The following is a 24,498-nucleotide window of genomic DNA, read 5'->3' on the forward strand; positions in this document are numbered from 1 at the left end:
GGATTTTTTTTTCCTTTGAGCCCTTGCATTTAGCTGAGTTGAAATACTTATTGCTGAAAGCGGCTTTCTTACTTGCAATCATATCTGCTAAGCGGGTGGGTGAGATGCAAGCATTTTCAATTGTGAAAGCCTGCTTAATTTTTGCAGAAGCCAGGACAAAGGTTACGCTTCATAACAATCCTGCTTTTTTGCCAAAATCCATCTCAGCATTCCACATCAACCAGACTGGAATTGGAGGCTTTCCATCCACCTCCTTTCCAGTCTGACAGGGAGCGACAGCTCCATACGCTGCCCTGTGCAGGCACCAGCATATTATGTGGACAGAACACAGAGTTGGAGGCAGTCTGAACAATTTTTTGTCTGTTATGGGGCTAAGTCTCATGGTCAAGCCCTGTCTAAGCAGAGGCTGTCCAAATGGATAACAGACACAGTCAAGACTGCCTATGAGCGAGCCAACTTGCCCCCTCCAGAAAAGCTCACTGCCCATTCCACCAGGCGCATAGCAACTTCGTGGGCTTTGTTCTATGGTGCATCTGTCAAGGGACAGCAGTGTGGGCCACACCCCATACTTTTACACGGTTCTATCAACTGAATGTCATAGATCCACCAAACCCTGGCTTTGGAACAAGAGTGTTAAAGGCGGCTTCAGGGTCGACCCTTACATCATAAACATAGAGGTGTGTTTTCCCTCAATTTTTTGGTCCTAACTACTTGTACTGGGATTCCGAATGGTAATGCAAAAGATAGCTTTGGCTTAGCCTCGTGGCATTCAGGTTGGTCTGCAATTTTGCCTTGCGACAGCTTTGGTATTTCTACCCATTAGGTAATGGTTACATTTTGTACTTGATAGGGAATGTTAGGTTATTGTCATAACCGTGGTTCCCTGAAATAGAAATGTAACCATTAATCCATGATTGCAGCAGCCTTGAAGGAGGTGGGGGGTGCGGCCGCGAGCTCGACTGCATCTCAGGCTCTTATGTGCAGCTTTGATATATCTTATTCAGGTTATCCGGGTCTTTAGGATAAATACCCATTAAGCATTCCGTGTCAACCAGTCTGTGGAAATGGAGGCTTTCCATTCACCTCCTTTCCAGTCTGACAGAGAGTGACCACTCCATACACTCTGCACAGTGCTACTTGTTACTGGGATTCCATATGGTAATGCACAAGACATCCTCTCGGCTTAGCCTTGTAGTATTCCAGTCATTCTGAAATATTGCCCTTGCGACAGCTTTGGTACAGTCACCCATACAGTAATGGTTACATTTTGTACTTAAAATAGAAATGTAACCTTTAACCTTCAAGGTCGCTGCGTCCATGATTGCAGCAGGTTTGAAGGAAAAATGTGAGCGCTATATTCTTGTGCCGTTGGGGGCGGGCCATGACTACGTCAAGCTCTACGAGCAGCTTTGGTATATCTCATTCAGGTTTCCGCACCTTTAAGAGGTAAATACCCATACAGTAATGGTTACACTTCTATTTCAGGGAACTAGGGTTATGATAATAACCTAATGTTTTTAAGCACAGAGCTGCATTATTCCAACATTGACACTTGTTTAGCAGTAATATTAGGTAAGTCATGGTGGCACAGAAGTCACTTTATTCAAGGAGCTGGGGGGGGGGGAGGGGTGTGTGTGTTGCAGAGCAATGCAGCTTGTCAAGGAGGCCACATGGGAAAAGGCTGTATGCTTCCAAATTGACTCTCCAGGTGAAGGGACCATACAAGTACAAGACTATCAGAAGCAAGGCCTGCAAGTACATCTTTATTTTATACATTGTCATTCAAAAGATGCACCAAGGGCCGGAGTTGAGACGGCACTGAGTTCTTTTTTTTTTTGGTTGTGTTATCTTCCAGTTCATTCAATTGTTCTTCATCCAAATCAGCATGTCTACTTACTACTTTTGGTATTGTTTTGCTGTTAATTGGTCACTCTATAGTTGTACTGTACATCTGTAACTGTAAACAAGATGGCTGCCATTACTTTAAATTCTGTGAGGCAGTGCAGTGAATTTATGTGACTCCAACTGTCCATATCTGTGCAATATACGGACAGGTGGAACTTGCTTGACCAATCACATTGCATTGCCAGCCCAGGATTATAATAAAATACAATTACTTGTTAAATGGCGAACAAAAATATGTTTTTGTTTGTTACAGTATTCCCTCAGTTTGCAAATACCTACACAATTAATTCAAATACAATATTTATAATAAAAAATAATAATAATAATACATCTAAAATCTTTTTCTCATTCAAAAAGCTTTTTTTTTTTTTTTTTCACTGCTGCGACTCGGGAAACGGCAGCAGACACACGCATCCTCCGAAACATGTTCCACCAAGCCGTCTTTTTTCACACTCCAGGTCTACAGCGAAGCCACCAGACCCATAGTGCCGGAGGACAACCCAGATCTGAGTGGCTTCTACAGCAGACCCGCAGGCGCCCTGTCAGCCACAGGAGTCGCTGGTTGCCAGTGAACCGCGGATTACCCTGCCAACCTGAGCCCTCCCCACCCAGGCTGCGCTCGGCCAGTTGTGCCCCGCTCCCTGGAAAATCCCGGCCATGATCGCCGATGGCATAACCTGAACTCAAACCAGCAATCTCCAGGCTATAGGGCGCATCCTGCACTCCACACGGAGCGCCTTTACTGGATGTGCCACTCGGGAGCCCTCAAAAAGCTTTTTTAAACTAAAAGAAATAAATACAGCTAGATTTAAATAAATACAGATAGAATGCTATGAAAAATATTTTTCATAGCAAATCTGTCCATATTTAATTGTGGCCAGCTATGTATGTATCAGTGAGACTCGTGGGGTCCGGGTAGGAAGAATATTGGTTACCGTGGTTACCGTTATCTCCTGTACTATTCGTACTTCACTCTCTGACACAATTTAAAATTGTCAGAGTCGGGGAGCGTAAAAAAATCCTTAATGACAAAATCTGAGCGAAAGTATATTCACTGTCACATACAATGCTTGTATCTCGATGTTTTATGCTGTTTTTTTTAATGTAATGGCATAATTTATTTTGAGACATTTTTTTTTGAGAATTGTTTACAACCTCCTTTTTCCCCCACTGTATGAAGACAACCGCAGCTATCTTTTTCCAAAAAAAAGCACAATGCCACAAAGTATATTATCTACTGCCAGTTAATTTTACAAAATGTAAAAGCAGTAGATATGTTTAAGGAAGTAAATATGTCACTGTTGAAAAAAATGAAGGTACACGGGTAATGGTTGTGTGCAACTGCAAACAAAAAAACTAACACTATGGCCAGGGTTACCGATGCAGCGCGCCAAATGAGCCAACGTTTTATACGTGATTGTTTCTTTTAATGTAGTTTAGCATTAAAATTCTCAAACGTGATGACATGTGATTCGTGCATTTCACTGTAGTGTAGCAGTACTGCAATAGTAAAACTTTTTGTTTTGTTGATATGTGCTCAATAAAAACTTAATTACAAAAAAAAAAAACAGGAATGTAAATATTGTTTTAAAAAGTTACTGTTTGCCCTGTATAACGTTTTACATCCCCTTAATCATTGGAACCTTTGGAACTTAGTGAAAAATCTGACTTTGGGCACTCCAGCTAAAAAAAATGTTCGCCATTCCCTGACATAGTATGTTGATGCCCAACCAGAGACCGTTTTGATTTTTAAAATAACCAATCAACAAACACAACGAAACCCTTAACGAAGAAGAAGATACTGCTTCTGAGTAAGTTGACTCATCTGTGTTTATTGTGGTCCCGCTTGTTTAGCTGCAGAGGATGCATTTAGTAGTTTAGAAGAGTAACAAGCAGTTTCAAAACAGGATTTCACATTTTTAACATTTGATCCAAGAATTGTTTCAAGAATTGTGTTTTGTTTATGGATAAATGTTGTGACTAAAATTTAAATTCCTGATTTGAGATTTCAATGTATATTGGTATAGGTGTGTGTAAAATAGTAGTGCCTCCTGATAAATATACTTGGTGTGTAACTCAGGGTAACAGCAGATTTCCGTGGGTAGAATTTAAGGGTGGCTACTTTTTACTTCTGATACTTGAATACTTTTAAGATATGATATTTTTTGTACTTTTACTCAAGTAGTTTTCTAGAAGGATACTTTGACTTTTACTTAATTACATTTTTTTCCAACTTTCGGGTGAGACGTAGTTGTAAGTGACTCTGCAGCTGATGCATAGTTCACACACCCTAGTCTCTGTAAGTTGCCTTGGATAAAGGTGTCTGCTAAATAAATAGTGGATATGTGACGGGCGGATACACGATGGATTACTGTAGTTGGTTTTCTTTTTTTAACCTGCAAAAACTCGCTCACATCAGAATCCAAATCATGCAGTGAGTTTGTAACTTTCACTAATACAGGAACAGCCTTGTTTCTAGCAGTCTAACTTCAGTTATCCGCAAGGGTGAATAACTGTGCTCCTGTTAGGGAATACCTGTTACGAATCACATCATCAGAGTAATCCAGAGGGTCAAATCTGCTGAGTCTTCTCACTGTTCTGGCAGAATCATCTTCCAAGGTATCTCCCTCCTCTTGGTGTGCAGCCTGCCATTTTCTCCAGTTAGAGCAATGAATAGGCTACAAACCTGATTTATATGTTTTCCAACAGGTATGTTGCCTATCCTGTTCAAACGAGTTAACAATGCAATTTAATGTATGCGTTACAAATAACAAAATACTTAAATGACCTAATTATTGGATAATTAAACATAGACTTTTTTATTATTACTATTGGCTTAAATACATGTTCCTAAACACAGAAATTATGCTAGGAAATGATACCGTTCAGACACATCAAGTACTGTCATGTTAAACACTATTACTGACATGATAAAGGACACTAAGTTTTATGCATATGGGCCATCATGTTTTAAAATGAAGGTCACTCTCCAAGACGCTGAAGCAGTAGTCACACTAGACTAGTTTTTAATGAAAAAAGTCTGAGAACCTGCTCTACAGGTTCTGATCTTGAGATATAGGTAAGTATAAGCTTTCCTGACTGGCAGATGTACGGATCTATTTAAGGGTTTATATATTTCTATCCAAAAGGAAAGAATTGATCTGTGTGCTATTGCTTACTGACTATGGCCCGCTATCATAAAAATGTTGGGAGCATCTAGCCAACCCTACACTTGCAGACCAGGAGGATCTCTCATTTGCACTGTACAGCTGAAGTACAGCTGTGTGTTTTTTTGCCTCCTTCTTCAGAGAGAAAAGGCTGTGGTGTTCTCGAGAGTTTATTACATCATTTCCATGCTGACGTAGACATTCTACCCCATGTGCACTGAGAATACAGACTTGAGCTTGATTTGTGAGCTGGTTTGACTCGAATTTCAATTGACTGATTCCAGCTACCCCCTGAAAGCAGTGCCAGCCCTGAAGAACACGCATCTGGATCAGTTCAGTATAGAGGAGAACGGAGGAACTCCCTATACCAGCAAAGTTTTAGGAAGATGCCAACATCATCACCATCACCACCACCCCAGCTACGGACTCATCACCATGGACTGCAGAGATGCCCTAGCAACCGTCCAGAATGTGAACAGTAAGTAGTTCAGTTATTTAAACCAAGGCTTATAAACAAGGGTTTTTCAATGATACCTTTTTTAATAGGATTAGCTAAAACAAAATGGTATGTATATATAAAATGTGAAAAAGGAAAACTACTGTTTACCAAAAGGATAGAAATCAAAAAGAAAAAGGTAATGTAGGTACACACATATTTGAATAATATAAGACCACAAAAGCCTCTTCTTCACAGACTCAGAAAATGTATCTACTGTTTTCATTAGCTTCAGAACACAAGTTTAAAATGCATACTCACTCCCAGTGCTTGAGGTCATGTGGTCTGATTGTAGTGATTGGACCATTGGAGTATGGCTGATGTGTATTCTCTAAAGTTGAAATGCATAGGATCCACAGGGCTAGATTCTCAGAGCTGGTTACTTGAACTTGTCATTGGTACTTTTTTTTCAGATAGTAAGAACAACACAATCAAGTTACCAAAGCAGAAATAAACAACTCAGGCATTTAATATAGCGGTTTGTGAGTAGTCGAAAATTGTTTCTTATTAAGTTAAGAGTTGTAATTGGTGTTTGTTTTTTTTGTTTTGTTTAGTTTTTACGATCAGACAACATATGAACTAAGTATAATTTGGAGTAAACAGTTTTAAGAAATAATGGAAGCAGTTTCTTAGGCGGTAGAAAACTAGTCACCAGCTAAAAAGTATGCAGGTTCAAATTGGATTTATTTTCCACCTCGGAGCATGTCTTGTTAATTGTATGCACGTCTTTAGTTTGTGTATCTCGTAAATGCAATTGTTGTGCTTTTGAAAAAAAAGTGAATGAAACGGGGGGCTTTAACACTAAACCGCCATGCGGTTCAATTTGACCCATTTTGGATTTAAAATGTTAATTACTTTTCCGTTGTAAATTGTATGTGTGTGTCCGTTTTTGACTTTTCCTAAATATATGAATTAAATGTCATGACGCGGTTTGATAGCCAGAGTCGCAAAGATGATGAAGTTATAAACAGTTCTACGTAGAACCGCCACGTGGGTCAATGTGACCCATGCATTGCAATACATGTCTTTTTTTTAATATAATGTAAGATATTCTGTTTTTTTTTGTAAATGTAGCAAACAAGCCACGTCTCCTCATCCTAGCACACATGTTTTTTTTTTTTTTATTTCAAGCCTTTCTTTGTTTGTAGACTGACTACGAGACAGAAATTGCTATGATTGTGGATTTGTCAAGATGCAAACTCAGTGAAAGCCTAGTTGCTTATTTTTCAATGTACCTGGGAGACAGCAGTCCTTCGTTTTGTTCCAGAAATGCAACTGGGAATATATCAAAAGGAAATATTTAATCTTGAAAGTTGTCACTTTGATTGGAATACAGCAAGCTGCACTCAGATGCACACAGCAAACTGAAATGACAGGTAGGATAACAACTTACGTGCCTAATATGAAATGTGTGCTGTATATTATTATTTTTTTTTATATTACTTTTAGAAAAAAAATATTTAAGTTTTACAGGTTTGTATGTACCAGTTTACACAATAGTGTTCAATGGAACTGTGTCTGTGTTTACAACACAGCTCCTGGATGCAGGCACAGAGCCAGTAGGCAGACACATACGCTCCATAGAGTACAATGCAGCCATCATACCGGAAGTAGTGTTATATTTATTTTCTATGTAGTATTAGAAACAATGATTTCGGTTTTACAGTTTTGTAGGCACATATACCCATTTACACCTGTAAACAGATACAGTGCCGAGAAAAGGTTTGTGAACCCCTTAGGATTTTCACATATTTCACATATTTCAAACCTAAAATGTTATTAGATCATAATCTAAGTCCTAATAATAGATAAAGATAACCTGATTAAACAAATGACACAAAAACATGATATTTTTTCAACATTTATTTATCCACAAATTATTCAACATTCAATATCCATGTGTGAAAAAGTATGTGAACCTTTAGATTCAGTAACTGGTGACACCCCCTTGAGCAGCAATGATTTCAACTAAGCATTTCCTCTAACTGTTGGTCTCTCACATCGTTTTTGAGGAATTTTGGCACATTCCTCCTTACAGAACTGCTTCAACTCGGTGACATTTGAGGGCTTCCTTGCATGGACAGCTCGCTTCAGGTCCTGCCACAACATTTCAATAGGTTTTAGAACCAGACTTTGACTAGGCCATTCTAAAACGCAAAATTTCTTCTTCTGCAGCCATTCTTTTGTAGATCTGCTTGTATGTTTAGGATCATTGTCTTGCTACATGACCCACTTTCGGTTCAGCTTCAGCTCACAGATGGATGGCCTGACATTCTCCTCTAGAATCTTCTGATACAATGCAGAATTCATAGTTGTGTCAATGATGGCAAGCCGTCAAGGTCCTGAGGCAGCAAAGCAGCCCCAAATCATCACACTCCCACCACCATGCTTGATGGTTGGGATGAGGTTCTTCTGTTCGAACGCAGTGTTTGGTTTACGTCAGACATAACGTTTTTCATTGAGGCCAAAAAGTTCTACCTTTTGACTCGTCTGTCCAGAGAACATTGTTCCAGAAGTCTTGTGGATCATCTATGTGCTCTTTGGCGAACTTCAGACGGGCAGCAATGTTCTTTTTAGAGAGCAGTGGTTCCCTGGCTTTCCTTCCATGAACACCATTCTTGTTCTGTCTTTTTTTGATATTGAGTCATGAACACTCGAGAGGCGAGAGTAGGCCTGCAGATCCTTGGATGTTACTCTGGGGTTGTTTGTGACTTCCTTGATGATTTTCCGGTTTGTTCTTGGAGAGATTTTGGGTGGACGACCACTCCTGGGTAGAGTGGCTGTGGTCTTGAACTTTCTCCATTTGTAAACTGTCTGACAGTGGATTGGTGGAGCCCCAAATCCTTAGAAATGGTTTTGTAACCCTTTTTAGACTGATGAGCATCAAAAACTGTTTTTTCTGAGATCCTCAGAGATTTCTTTTGATCATGGCATGAGGTGTTTCCACACACCTGTGTGGTGAAGACCAAACTCACAGAGTTTCTGATCTTTATATAGGGTGGGGCCTCCCAAACTCACCCCTGAAAATCTACCTAATTATTTAAACACCTGATTCTAATTATCCCCTTAATTGAGCTGATAAAATCAGGGGTTCACTTACATTTTCACATACCCTGAATCTTAATTATGCATTGTTTGTCTAATTTATACATAATTTTGTTTCAGAAGACATGGAATTGGCTAATATAAATCTGTAGCAGCTTATATGACGAAACGCCGTGTGATTTATTATTGTACAGTGCCTTCCATAAGTATTCACCCCCCTTGGACTTTTCCACATTTTGTAGTGTTACAACCTGGAATTAAAATGGATTTAATTGGGATTTTTACCATTTGATTTACACAACATACTTAACACTTTGAAGGTGCAAAATATTTTTTATTGTAACACAAAAGTTAATTAAACAAAAAAAAAAGACATTTGTTGGTTGCATAAGTATTCACCCCCGAGTCAATACTTGGCAGCAATTACAGCTGTGAGTCTTTTTGGGTAAGTCTCTACCAGCTTTGCACATCTGGATCCTGCAATTTTTGCCCATTCTTCTTGGCAAAATTGCTCAAGCTCTGTCAAGTTGGATGGGGACCGTTGGTGAACAGCAATTTTCAAGTCTTGCCACAGATTCTCAATCGGATTGAGGTCTGGGCTTTGACTGGGCCATTCTAAGACATTCAGGTTCTTGTTTTTAAACCACTCCAGTGTAGCTTTGGCTGTGCATTTAGGGTCATGGTCCTGCTGGAAGGTGAACCTCCGCCCCAGTCCCAGGTCTCTTGCAGACTGAAACAGGTTTTCCTCTAGAATTTCCCTGGATTTGGCTCCATCCATCTTGCCCTCAATCCTGACCAGTTTCCCAGTCCCTGCCGATGAAAAGCATCCCCATGACATGATGCTGCCACCACCATGCTTCACCGTGGGGATGGTGTTCTCAGGGTGATGAGCAGTGTTGGCTTTGCGCCACATGGTACACTGGCTTTGCCCTGCCCAGAAATCGGGAGTACAGATGGGCGAGGCCATCGTCATCCAAGCAGTTCTGCCATGTGGTCGGTGCCGAAACCCAGGCCTGGATACGGCGCCTCAATCCCGACACCCTGGAAGCTGCAGTGAAACTGGCGGAGGATTTCGAGGACTCCCTGATCACCTCCAAGACCGGCCTACTCACCGCTCCCTCACCACGAAGCAGCAGAGGACTGGCTCCCCTCCCCACTCCACCTTACCCGTGACCGGACCGAGACCTCCAAGATCACAGACCCCCAATGGGCAACCTTACCTCTCCACCATGGAGACCTAGGTTGGCCCCCAGCTGAGGAAGATACGCTGCCCCTACCCCGCTGCCTTATCAGCAGTGGGAAAGATATGTAATATCAGCTCCCTAAGGTGGAACAGAACAGAGAAAAAAAGCAGTGGCATATTTGAAGGAGTCACGATCTTGATTAGCTGCAGAGTTTATTTCAGATAAACATTGCATTAAGTTATTATGTTGAATGTAAGGGCGCAAACCCATTGAGGTTTTTGGGAAATGTCACTGTTTTGAATTGTTTAAAAAAACAAACAAGTTGTAAATTCAAACTCAGGCAAAAGAAAGTTGAAACAAAAAAGAAATAATCAGCGGACTGCTGTCATTTTCTTTTAAAGGCTGCAACGTAGGCATTGTTGTTTCTACAGACAGGAAGTAATTGCATTTCTTGATACAAACGGATATCTTGTCACACCGTTTTCCTTTTGAGTTTACTGTATTTCATGCTTTTTTTGTATGACCTACTTGGCTAGAAAAAAATTGAACCGGTATTAACCGGTATTTCATTTCGTTAGAATCGGAATGGAACAAAATTAGCCTTTGGGAACTTTCGGAACCAGAGCCGAAAATTCTGGTTCAGTTCAGAGCCGAACCGGAACGGAAAAGAATCCGGTTCGAATCCCTTTTTTTTCTTTTTTTAACTTTGAGTAGCCAAAGAAAGTGCAGATATACCTTGAAAGAAACTAACTTGGATTACAACATATGACTGGACAAAAGAGTGGACTGGCTAGTGCAGAAGTAATAAATATTATATTTTGTAATACAAGCTAAATATTGAGACTTTATACTTTCTTTTTTTTTTTACTGTTTGAGATTTCACCGTGTAACTTTTTTTTTTTTCCTGGGTAGTAAGTGTTATTTCCTAATTGCTTATGCCTCAAAAGTATAGAAAATGGCTATTATTCCCCACAAACTTTGCTTTTGTGACCAGGACAGTGATATTTTGAAATTTACCTATTTTCCAGAACATTCCAGATAGATTCAGTGCTGCGTAAACTTGGAGTAACTTCTAGAACTTTCCAGTAATATAAATAGTAGTATAAATACAGGGGCCTTAAGCCCACCAGTTCAGTTTAGTTCCAGCTGCCTAAGTGGATACATATCTGCATTTTTCTGAGATGGCATCAAGAGGCTGCAAGCATCCGGCAGACGCATTTTGCTATGTCTGCGGCCAATTTATCAAGACAAGAGCGAAAAAGTACTCCGTGGAAGCATCTGCTAAGATGTGTGAGGCCTACAAGGCATATTTCGGCATGCCTGTCGGGGATCAAGACAAACCCTGGGCACCTCATTTCACCTGCGAGCACTGCAAAAAAACTCTGGAAGGTAAGATAGACAATTGTTGCTCGGAATTTTATGTTATAAAATTTGTTAACCTTTTTAAAATTGTAAAAGTTTTTAATTTTAAAATGTTTTACAATTTTCAGTGTTATTGAAAAAATATATCATATATGAAAAATGTTGCGAGAATCTCTTACACATTAGTCATGGGTGAAATAAATGTATTTTGTAGGATGGTACAGAGGGGAAAAGAGAGCCATGAAGTTCGCTATCCCAAGAATTTGGCGGGAACCCACTGACCACTCAAGCAACTGCTACTTCTGCATGGTGGACCCTTCCAAACGTCGGACTGGCAAGAATGCACCTGCTATCACGTATCCGGACCTTCCTTCATCCATCGCCCCGGTGCCACACTGCCATGAGCTCCCCGTACCCACTCCTCCGGAGAGAGGGCAGCCGTCTTTAGAAGAGAGCAGCAAGTCAGAGAGCGAGGAAGACGTTGTAGATCCAGATGACAGTTTCAGAGGTGGAGCTGAGGAGAGAAACCCATACTACCCCAACCATAAAGACCTCAACGACTTGATTAGAGATCTTGGTCTCACCAAGTCCAATGCCGAGCTTTTGACGTCTAGGCTCAAGCAGTGGAACTTGTTGGATGAAAGTATGCAAGTCGCAGATCAGAGGAAGCGTCACCAACCTTTTTCCAGCTTCTTCACCCGTCAAGATGGGCTCTGCTTCTGCCACAATGTGACCAGTCTGTTCGAGGCAATCGGAATCGCCTGTAACCAGAATGAGTGGTGCCTCTTCATTGACAGCTCATCCAGGAGCCTCAAAGCCGTGCTGCTCCATAATGGTAACAAGTACCCGTCTCTTCCCCTGGCTCACTCGGTGCACCTCAAAGAGGATTACAACAGCATCAAGACCTTGCTGGACACCTTGAAGTATGATGAGTATGGCTGGGAGATCATAGGAGACTTCAAAATGGTGGCATTCCTGATGGGTCTCCAAGGCTGTTTTACCAAGTTTCCCTGCTATCTTTGCCTTTGGGACAGCAGGGACACCAAGGCGCACTACCACAGGCGGGACTGGCCACAGCGGACCGAATTTTCTGTGGGGAGGAACGTCAAGTGGAAGCCACTGGTGGACCCCCGGAAGGTGCTGATGCCACCACTGCACATCAAATTGGGCCTTATGAAACAATTTGTCAGAGCTCTTGCTAAGGAGTCGGCAGCCTTCAAGTACCTTCAAGACTTCTTCCCTCAGCTGTCTGAGGCAAAGGTCAAAGCCGGTGTCTTCGTCGGACCACAGATAAAGAAGATCCTGGAGTGCAATGAATTCCCCAAGAAGCTCACTAGTAAGGAGAAAGCGGCTTGGAACAGCTTTGTCGCAGTGGTTCGGGGCTTCCTGGGCAATCACAAGGCCGAAAACTATGTGGAGCTGGTTGAGACTCTGGTGAAGAACTACAGCACAATGGGCTGTAGGATGTCCCTCAAAGTCCATATCCTTGATGCTCATCTTGATAAATTCAAGGAGAACATGGGAGCGTTCTCGGAGGAGCAAGGCGAGTGCTTCCACCAGGATATACTGGACTTTGAACGCCGCTACCAAGGACAGTATAACGAGAACATGATGGGAGACTACATTTGGGGGCTGATTCGTGAAAGTGATTTACAGTATAATTGTAAATCTCGAAAAACTACTCACTTCTAAATCTTTTGTAGTCATTTTTGTATTACTTTAGTATAAATACATGTTAATTTGGATTCATATGTTGTTTTTTTCTGACTTTATGTGAACGAAAAGACACAAATTCGCCCGTTTTCTCATTGGAAGTAGGTACATTTCAAAATATCACTGTCCTGGTCACAAAAGCAAAGTTTGTGGGGAATAATAGCCATTTTCTATACTTTTGAGGCATAAGCAATTAGGAAATAACACTACTACCCAGGAACAAAAATTGTGTTACATAGTGTTTTCATTGAAATAAAATACTCTTCTATTTCCCATTATATTACATTTGTGATATTGATTTTTCTTTTATTATTATTATTATTATTATTATTATTAATTTCTTAGCAGACACCCTTATCCAGGGCGACTTACAGTCGTAAACAAAAATACATTTCAAGAATCACAGTTCTAGGAAAGCTGCTTTTAGGAAAGCTGCTCTAGGAAAGCTGCTTTTAGTTATATCTGCCTATTTCTGTACTATAAAATACATTAAATAATATGTTGATTAATTGATTGAAATTGTGCCTGCATACAGTGGGGGTAATGTGTTTAGATTAGTATATTTGAGTATACTGGCCTACTTTGGCAAAGTGGTTTGCAGAATCAATAGAGTAACGACCCAACACAGTTCAACATTGAAAAGAAGCTTTAGTTTGGCTTAAATAATACGACTGGCTATACACAGCAATGTGTAAAGCCCTGTCAAAAACCACGGGGTTCAGTCTCTAAGTAATACTTTATAATTATAACACGCACTTTAAACACCTACACGATCACAGTTCCCAAAGTGAGTGCTCCTAGTGAAAGTGGTGAATTATACAACAATGATGAAAAAAGTAGTGCAGTGTGGTTCAGGGTTGGTGCTGGCTTTTAGCGACATTTCCAGGATATTTTAGCTGTCTACAAACGTAACAGTTATCGAGGCAGACAAGACAACACAAAACACTCACAGTTATTTTACGATTCTCCTTTACAGGTCCTTTCGTAACCATAACAAAGGAACAGATTGCTTTTCCACCTCCCCTGATATACCCTCAGTCACGCCCCCTTCGGTAGTGAGTGCAATCACTTTTCCTCCAATCCGCGATTGCCACATCGCCGACTGCATTAAGGCGATGACTTCTGGTATTGTGACTCCGCCCCCTTTCTGGATGGCTTTCTTCCAACTTTCCCTATCTATGCATCACAGCTGCTGCTCATTTTTTATGTTGCTTCCCTGTAGCACATGTTTTTTTCGTGATTTTTGAAATTGCTCAGTTTCCTTTCTCCAGTTATCAAAACCTACTGAGATTAAGGCTTTTTCTTTCTTCATTGAAAATGTAACATATTCTGCTTCTCACACAAAGAACAGACTTTACAAATAACTTTATTTTTCCCTTCATCAAAGATGAGCCCGTCTGTTTTAATCCATTCCTCTCAAACGTATTTTTCCCATCGTAGCATCTTTTTTTGGAGTTTTGAATGGGGGTGCATCTGAGGTAGCGGCAGCAGCATTTCCAGTAGTACTTGTTTTTGAATCCTCACGTTTCGGAAACAGTAGCGCTGGTGCATGGGAGAGACGACCTGGTTAATTCGAGCCATTAGCTTTTCACAGAGGTTCACAAGTTATCCACTTGTCATCTTCTGGATAACATTTCAATTTAAATAAAACTAAAATAAATAACTTAATTTGGAAATGTTAACCTAACTTAAAAAAAAAAATAGATTGCTAAAGCTATGCTGTAACCTACACCCTGGATATGGCTCTTCACAGGGTAACGTTTTTCATTTGAAATAATCACATGCCTTCGTATTTGAAATATTTGCACATCCTGAATTAATGTAAAACACATTAAAATGAAGAGGTAAAAGATTATTTTCACAATAAAAGAGGGTCCAGTAACTATGTAAATAAAGTTTAAAATATGCTTAGCTTTCCTTTAATGGTGTAAGTAGGTATGTTACATAATGTGGGTTTTATGAGGTGCAGAGAGCCTTGCGGTTCATTTTCTATGGGTGGAGGCTTTTCTATAGTGACGGTTCAGTGTCAGTACAGTATGTCACGCCGTCTGCAGCTTTATTTACTGCTTCTTCCCTTAATCTTGGTAACTGGTGTAATCTACTGATTTTAAATTACAGAACCTGGACACATTTTCTTAATGCTGGGGGCAGATCCGTAAGCATACGATTGGAGTCAATGTTCTTTTAATCACTTTAAAAACATTACAGCCATTATGTGATGAGATAATAAGGAGGCTGTGTGGTCCAGTGGTTAAAGAAACGGGCTGATGGTTTGAAACTCTGGCTTCATCGTCGAATCATTTCTAAATATAGATGATACATCAATAATGAATCGGAGTATGTAGTGACCAGTTTAAGTATGTGCATTGCAAGACTATTGTGTATCATTGTCTAATTGATTCAGTATTTAACAGGAGGCAGTGTGGTCCGCTGGTTAAAGAAAAGGGCTTGTAACCAGGAGATCCCCGGTTCAAATCCCAGCTCAGCCACTGACTCATTGTGTGACCCTGAGCAAGTCACTTAACCTCCTTGTGCTCCGTCTTTTGGGTGAGGCGTTGTTGTAAGTGACTCTGCAGCTGATGCACAGTTCACACACCCTAGTCTCGTATCTTGTAAAGCGCTTTGTGATGGTGGTCCACTATGAAATGCGCTATATAAAAATAAAGATTATTATTATTATTATTATTATTATTATTATAATGGGAGGTCAGTCCCTGGCGAGATGGCGGTGTACTAATCCCTAAATGGCATTTCCAAGATGGTTTAATTCTGATGTAATATACCCTCAATGCAAACATAACAGGGTATTAGACAGCCGCATTCATATGCATTGCTATTTTGGAATCAATTTGCAGAAGTGGGAATATTGTCTATGAAATCAACACTCCCCCTCCCCTTTTTTAAACAGTTATTGTTTGACTTTGACTCTTAATGGGTAGCACCTGAAGAACACATATTTTAATAATGATGCAGACAACTGGGCAAAAAAATTACAAAACCTTGTGATTTCCCACGGAATGACCCGAAGAGGTTGATACAGGTTTGTTCTTGAGCATTTCAACAGCAAAACCCCTTGAACAAATAAATAAACAACAAAGTGTACACATTATTTATTTTCTTGTTTAATTCTCTGTCAGAGCTGAACTGTGGGATTGCGTGCAGCTACGAAGAGACGGCGGCCCGTCTGAAGCAGGTCGAGGTGGAGGCGAACAAGGTGTCTGGACCCTGGCCAGCTCTGCACATCAATATCAATAACAAGGTCATTAACCGTGCTGGAATCAGCAGCTTTGAATAATGGATTACATGTTGTCTCTTTGCTTCTATGCAGCCAGTGTTGACAGTTTGTTTAATCACCTGAGTATCTGGCTGGATCACTTTGCTATACCTTTCATAAATCCTTAACCGTCTGCACCGATCCATCATTCAGTGACTGATCATAGTTCATTAATTCTGAATGAGAGATGATTTAAATAAAATAGATACAATGCTAGATTCATGGGGCATTGTTACTAGATATATTATTATTATTATTATTATTATTATTATTATTATTATTATTATTATTATTAATCACATATGAGAAATCAATCACTTTTAGGATTTGTCAGATAGCTGTCATTTTCATGCAACATACAGCATATTTGTATAGTTAAGAAAAGAGCAACACATTTTAGCATTTAATAGTAGTTCCTGAGTGCAATTCTTTTGTGATTTACAGTAAGTTAATAGGTCATGTGTAGGATGGCTCTTATTATAACAAAACATTTTACACAGCTGAGTTCAGCTTCGCTTTGCAGACCTCAAGAGCTGATCATGTGTATAATAGAAAATCTATCCTCCATTCAAGCTTTTTGTTCATCTTGTTCAATGGCAATCTGAAATTAAACCGGTACACTAATGCAGGATCTCTCTGTATCAATAAACAGTGCAATGCATTGCTGCTAAATAGAAACTTCATATTTAAATATATTCAGACATTTACGTGATCGTGGACTTTATTAATAAAATTAATCATGTATTAGTCATCAGTCGTGAACAGATGCACTTTTTATGGGTTTTTTTTATTATTATTATTATTAGTCGTAGTCGTATTTATTAGTAGTATTATTATATTGTAATGTTTTATGTGAACCCAGTAAACGTCACATTCAGAATTTTCCCTAGAGTTATTATACAACATTTTTTCCTAAATATTTAAATGCTAAATTGTAGAATATTTAGAGGTAGATGTACTAAGATGGGCCAGTCGCAGTGCAAACATACCGCAATTTGCATTTTCGTTACGACAATCCGCAAAGTGCACATTTTGTTGTATGTACGAAGAAAAAATATGTTAATGAAGAGGGCCGCAATATACTAATTTAAATAGAGTTGTGCGACATTTTTTCAAATAAAATAGCGGCAGTTGAGTTGTGGTTTGGTGCAGCAGAGGATGCCCGAAGAATAACGTCTATACATGCAAGGGTGCAAGAATCAAAATAACATTGTTTTTGTTAAATGTAAACGTCATCTATACAATGCATTCTGTTCCGTCTTCATTGTACCTATTTTAATACTGTTATATATGTAAAAAATGAAAGGCAGTTTAATCCATCAGATTCTATAGTGGGGCCCCAACCTTCACCCCCAAAAAGCATTTCATAATCATGCAGTAGCCCCTCGCTAAACCGGACATATTTATCTGACATAAGGAGGTGTCGGGTTTAAAAGCAGTACAATAAAATCGCACACACATACATTTGCAGTTCTCAATGTATTTTAAATATAAATCATTGCGCTGAAATAACACTCGTGTTTTGGGTAGGCTACACATTACATTATGTAAAAATATAAATTTGTACAGTAGGCCTATACAGTATACAGTACAGTAAGTAGTAAAATCAAATTAATACCTAGAGCACTTCTTTTGTACTTTAGCCTACTGGTAACACACATTGTACACATTGGTGTACAATGCGAGTAAAATATTATTTTAAATTGAAACTAAATGATTTTAGGGTTTTTTATTTTATTTTAATTATTATTAGTTTTAAGTCGGTCTACTTAGTAGCCTAGACAATTAACACACAATAGATCATGGTCCTATACAGATGGCAACACGCTGGGAAAACCAGAAATATCATAGAAATTTGTTTTCAAGGCTTGTAAGTACACCCTGAATTTAGTGAAAATTAGGTACTTGGGTACATTAAGCAGAACTGGCAAAACATGAGAAAAAGCGGACTGGGAAATCCCAGCAACAATTGCAACTGTTTAAAACATGCTTTCAAAAGTTCTGAACAAATTGATGCAATTGTAAGTGTCACAATTGCCTGCAGCTTTAGTACATCTCATTACAATAGTTTTGATCTCCACCCTGTTTTTGTGAATTTCTGCAGAACGCACAGAATTACATATTCATTTAAGGCTAAAGTGCAAATAAGAGCTGTGGCTACAAAGCATTTGTTAAAATGATGCTAACAGCTTTGCGTTTGTTTAGTACATTTCACGCTACACTTCCGACTGGTTTGCATGTGGTTTGCAACGATTGCAACAGATGCAACACTTTAGTACATCTACCCCCTAGTTTTTAATGCCCACCTTTTAAAGATATCCGTGAATTATCAAACAAAATAAAAACAAATAACTGTAAAAATAACAAGACACATGAAATGTTCCCTTCTTGTACTGAACAGAGTGATCTTTAGCAGAAATATTTCCAATTTTTGATGTAGCCGGTGACTTTTTCATTGAAGACATTTTAAAGAAATCATGCAGCTCTATGCAATCTAAACCGGCTGCCAGGTTCTTAAATGTGTATTACATGGTGCATCAATATTTAGTGCTGTATTTAAGTGATAAAAAATATGTATATGTACACTTATCTTTCAGAAATGGGAATTTTCACTTTGAACTACATACAGTCGGCACTCACATATCCAACCCTATACAATTTTGACTTCAGTGATGGTTAAACCAGTGTGACACATGTCTGATTATTTCATTTTGGCCTGTTCCAACCCTAGTCCGATTTTCAGGGAACAATACAATGTCAAAAATAGATTGTGTTTTAAAATAAGTAGGCTTCCATTTAGATTTTTGTTGGTACAGTACTATATTTTCAACAGAAGTATTTTAATTCAGAACAATATGATTCTGAAAATATCACTTGCCAAAAGAGACAACTGGACACATGGACTGTAATACAGTACATACTTTTAAATCCGGTACGTATTGTAGCAGTATGTAAAATTCCCCATTAACGACCCAACAGCAACGTAAAAGGTAAAATGGAATCAAAATGCTGCGTACAACGTAAAAGGTAATGCAATATTGCAAAAGATAAAAAATAAAATAAAAAAACAACAACACGGTTTCCAAAATTAAAACAGTATCCCGAGTCAGTATTCAAAATTGCAGAATATAGTGCACGATAAGGCCCTAATATCTCAGTTCACTTGCAAATGAAAATGCACAAAAGCAACTAAAGATCACAGATTTTTTTTAAAAAAATACATCACATTATCTAAAACTGTTTAATTACAGTAGCTGGTCTTGTTCGCTTTGTTTTTGTGCATTTTCGTCAGGTGAAACTGGAGGAAGTGCTGTGTAACTGCACATTAAAGACAGACTGATTTGCGCATGCAAGAAAAAAAAAAGCAGGCTGTAATGGATAATCAAATAAATTGTAACATTGAAGAGATGGGCTTTGTATCATAAAACTGGTGACGGAGTCGGAAATCACGTGTGACGGGTATGTTCATTAATTTGTTACATATATATATATATATATATATATATATATATATATATATATATATATATATATATACAGTGTATATATATATATATATAATGGGGGTTGATTGTATTCTTAATACAAGGGAGGTAAAACACAACTGACGTGTATCTGAGTGTCGTATATCCGAGTGCATGAAATCCATGATAACCATGAAAAAAATAAAGCTTTAACCATAATTAAATATATAAAATACCTTAAATAATTATCTTAATTTTCTCTGGAATTCATAATCCTCTTCTTTAATTATATAAATGTATTCAGCATACAGTTTGAATTAATTATCTAAATAAATAAGCAACTTGATAATCAACTAATACAGGCCTTTGTTTTATTAATTTATTATTTATAATTTTATATTTACAGTTATTATTTTATTATTATTTATTTCTTAGCAGACGCCCTTACCCAGAGCAACTTACAGTGGTAAACAAAAAATACATTTCAAGAATCACAGTACAAGTATTAATACAATTAAGAGCAAGATAAAAAAAAAATGACTTCAGTTCTAGTAAGTACAAGTATATGACAAAATACGATTCAATATCGGAGCAGATAACAGTGTCAGTGATAGTTACATCAGGTAATTAAATACAAAATACTAGAGATTAAATAACACTTGTGACAGATTACAGTACTCTAAAGTACAGGATTAAATGCAGTAAATAGGGAGCAGATAAGAGCAAGTAAAGCGCATTAAGGAAAAGTGATAAAGTGTCCAGAGGGAAAAGATGAGTTCTACAGGTGCTGTCTGAAGAGGTGAGTCTTGAGGAGGTGCCGGAAGGTGGTCAGGGACTGGGCAGTCCTGACATCTGTAGGAAGGTCATTCCACCACTGCGGGGCGAGGGTGGAGAAGGAGCGGGCTCTGGAAGCAGGGGAGCATAGAGGAGATACAGCCAGTCTTCTAGTGCAGGAGGAGCAGAGAGGCTGAGTGGGTGTGTAGGGAGAGATGAGGGTCTGGAGGTAGCTGGGTGCAGTCTGGTCAAGGCATCTGTAGGCGAGTACTAGAGTCTTAACAGTTAAGTTACAGTACACAACGATTCAAATGAAATTTGCATAGATTGTATATTGTACAACATATAGTGTATGACGTTTATAAATAATGCAATGAAATGTAGAAAACCCATTTTGAAAAATAACTTTCACAGTTTTCAGTCACAGTGATTTACAGTGTATGAAGATGCAAACATTTCCATTTACTTTTTCAACTGGTACAGCCTTCAAATACACCTGTAGTTCATTCTAATTTGCATATCTCCGCCCAAGTAGCTGATAAGGAGGAGGAGAGCTAGTGAGCAGTACAGTACTCTGTTTTACTGAGACCGTATTATTTCCTTCATGTTTTCATTGACTGTCATATTTGCAGAGTTGCATTGAGATCGTCTTGCGCCTTCTGAATAACACCTTTAAATAAAACTTTTGTTTTTACTTGCAGTTCTTCACGTTGATTTAGTGGATTACCCCATCCCCTCCCATAAGTGCATTACATTATTTAGCTTCTCCTGGAGAGATCTGATCTCTTAGTGGTTATTGGGGACAACCCTTGCTCCTTCATGCGTCCAGCCAAGAAATCGTCATTAGCCCATTTTTTCCCAGAAAGGAAAATGGCATACAATAAAATTAACAAACCACAAATAAACAACTCAGACATTTAATAACTATTTTCCTGAGGTGTTAATAAAGTGACCAGGATTATAGTGCCAGCAGCAATATGTGAGATCAGGGCCTTGCTAAATCTGCTCTGAATTGACAAAAGAGTCATTGCAGGAGTTATAATCCAACCTAGAATAAGAAATCTGACAACAGTCTGGGTCAGGAGGTCTTCAGCTGATTGCTTAATTCAGGGGTTACTATACTGAGGGCCACAAGATGGTTTCAGGGGGCTGTAGCTAATACAGCCAAAAATTTCTCCCAAATATGTGTTTTTTCTGAAGTTCTTGATATAATTTATAAAATAAACATAAATAAAATAAACCATTCCGCTCCGGCTTACCTTTGCAGGCAGGTTTATATTACGTTTGCAGTCAGACAGTGTACAACGGAGTACAGGAATTAGGGAGCAGTTACAAATGATACAAACAAGCAACTTCTTTCGCTAAAGCTACCAAAATCTAAATTTCGAGTGGGGGTCCTCAGGTTGCCTAATGTCATGGGGGGCCTAGAGCCAAGAAGGTTTGGGGAACTCCTAGCTTAATTGATGATGGAAAAGTTCTGGGTACAGTAACTATGGGGAGGTATTGGTGACAACCAGGAGGAGAATTCTTTCCCCCTACATTTTGTCAGGTTTTCTCAGAACAACTCAATTATAAATAGATATTTTTATGCCAAGATACCTGGAGGTACAGTAGATAGTACTCAGAATTAAGGTTTCGATTGATACATTAGATAGATAGGGTTAATAGATATGTAAATATGTTGAGCGCTAGCTAGGTAGATAGATAGAATAACTCAAACATTTCCAGAAGTTAGAAATATGAAGGGTACTGTATAGCTACTAATGTCAAACACAGATCAGAAAAAAAACAAGTTAGTCTTTGAACCATATCCTTTTTAAATAGCAATATCCACAATGAATCGATTGGGATTGTGTCAGCCTTAATGAACAGTAAGTTGAGTAGTGGTTAATGTGGGTGTAACGGAGATGTTCCTTACGTGGGTTGTCACTGAATAATACTGAATCAGACACTGACATGCCTCTGCAGCCAATCAGGACCTCCCGATCACCTCAGGTCTTGGCAAGCTTTCCTGTTTACTAAGCAGCAGCACAGCTGAACCAGCGACAGAGTCCTCCCTGTCACAGTGGGCGTCAAGGACTTTTTAAGAGGTAGAGTGAATTATGAGCATTGATTATTTCCCAGGGCCAGTTCGCTCATCAAAACGTAATTTGCATTAATTGAAGCATGTTTGAAGTTCAAGATCCCCATCATCATTCTAGAATACATTACCATTCATCATAGCAATGAAGTTTAAAATTCTAAAAACAATTAAACAGATTTTTCTGAATGTAGTACCTTTTAAGGAAATGTATCAGTGAGGAAGCCATTCTTACTACTTAATGTTTCCATAGTGTTCACATTTTTTTATACACATCCGGGTCCAATGGGGGCTGCTTCCAAAGTAATTTTACTACCCATGAACCACCTTCATAAAACACTTCAATATTGCTTACTGAACATCATACAGTACACTTCCATCCCTCTCAACCACATTGCAGTTCCCTCTGTTTCAGCAACAGCAGTGACTGAGGCAGGGTTAATGCTGCAGGTATTCATCATTCAGGAGCAATACCCCAGTTTACCAATGACCCAGAACAATACAAATCTGAAGGATGTTATTAAAGGCAAGGGTTTGGTGCCTCTAATGCTTGAAAGCTTCACAGCTACAACACAACTTGCAACATCAATGGCCAGCTATTGCCGTAAAAATTGTCGCTCCTCCTTTTTGAAACTTCAGTTTTAGGAAAACACCTTTTTTTGTGTTTAAAATACTTTTTTACAATTGATTTTTTTCCTACATGCTCAACACCGATAAATAAAGAAAGATACACAGGTTTAGTACCGAAATAACCCTTGTTTTATTCCATTAATAATTTTAGTATTGTTTTTTGTTTTTAGTTAAACTGCTAGAAACTATTCAGTTTTTCAAAATTTCTAAAAAGTAATAATTAACAGGGCATAAAATCAAGTTCTACATCCCACATCACATCTGTATTAACCTGCCAGTATTTTATTTTAGCTTATCAAGTACCCAAACAAGTTCAAGAACATATCTTCTTTGCTTTACTGAACTTTTTCTTTCCAAAACCATATTTAGACAATAGTTCCCGCTGTACTGGCTTTTACAAATTTGTTGTATTAATTCAAATTTAAACAGTGCTGCTTGCATCAATTAAAAAAACAATGTTTTTTATGGTAGTTACCAAGGAAATATGGCATGTATACAGGTTGACAATTAGATTCAGTTGTGAACTTTCTTTAAATATAATGGAACAGCAGTGGCAGAGGCTAATGTATATTGAAGAGATTGACTGATTTGAATAGTGGTATTTAAAACGATCCTTTAGCCCGATTTGCACAGACTGAAAATCACCACATAAATCACCAACATCTGTGAAATTTAGTCCCATGCGAACCGTCCATTTCATGTTTCCATGTCTCTTTTTACTCCAGTGCAAATCGACTGTCGCAAATGTCTATGTTATGTTAGAATTGATATAGGATTTCCAGGGTATTCGCCTCAAAGCAATACCAGCCTTCACAATAAACCATAATATAATATTAAAATTGGTAAGATCTGTCCTGAGATTCTACACTTCAGCAAAGCACTACTATTGGGCATAACCAAATTGGGGACCGGCGAAAATACAAAACATAACATAACGATGCTTTTAATGGTGGGTTGCAGGGCGAAAGCCTTAAATGTACAAAGTGTGTGGGGGTTGGGAATATAAATTTGGCAGGGATGGGTTTAATTTGTATCTCTGCCTGCAATCACAGGTGTGGCCATTCTCTAGTTAGTGCTAATTGGGGAGTGGCCACCTGTATAAAAAGCAACCAGAAATCCTTTGTCTGGGAGAGGGAGTAGGTGAGTGGTTTTTGATCTGTGTGTTGCTGGTTAGTTTGCAAAGTTCAGGGAAGGTTGGACAGTTTTTGTTGTGTTTTGTTTGAACTTTTTGTTTTGGCCCTTGTATCTATTATTTTGTTATTTGTGTTTGTTGTTTAAAGTGCGCAACAGCGCTGAACTGCAAGTGCATGCCTCTTATTCTAGCCTTTGGAAAAGAAGGTACAACAAGATGAGTTATTTACACTGGTTCACTGTTTACAAATCATGCACAAAAGCGCCCTCTCG

The 24,498-nt window shown here is 38.7% G+C and overlaps 1 protein-coding gene across 5 annotated transcripts in view; it reads left to right on the forward strand.

Annotated features, from left to right (window-relative positions):
- LOC117394422 (band 4.1-like protein 4B) overlaps nt 1-24,498 on the forward strand; it is a 189,765-nt gene that overhangs the window by 114,592 nt on the left and 50,675 nt on the right. For all 5 annotated transcript variants that reach the window (XM_059012940.1, XM_059012939.1, XM_059012941.1 and 2 more), the window contains exons 16-17: nt 5,357-5,550; nt 16,010-16,131. In XM_059012940.1, coding sequence (XP_058868923.1) covers nt 5,357-5,550; nt 16,010-16,131 — 316 coding nt within the window. The remainder of the gene's footprint in view (nt 1-5,356; nt 5,551-16,009; nt 16,132-24,498) is intronic.

This window comes from Acipenser ruthenus, chromosome 3 (assembly GCF_902713425.1).
Source record: "Acipenser ruthenus chromosome 3, fAciRut3.2 maternal haplotype, whole genome shotgun sequence".
NCBI lineage: Eukaryota > Metazoa > Chordata > Actinopteri > Acipenseriformes > Acipenseridae > Acipenser > Acipenser ruthenus.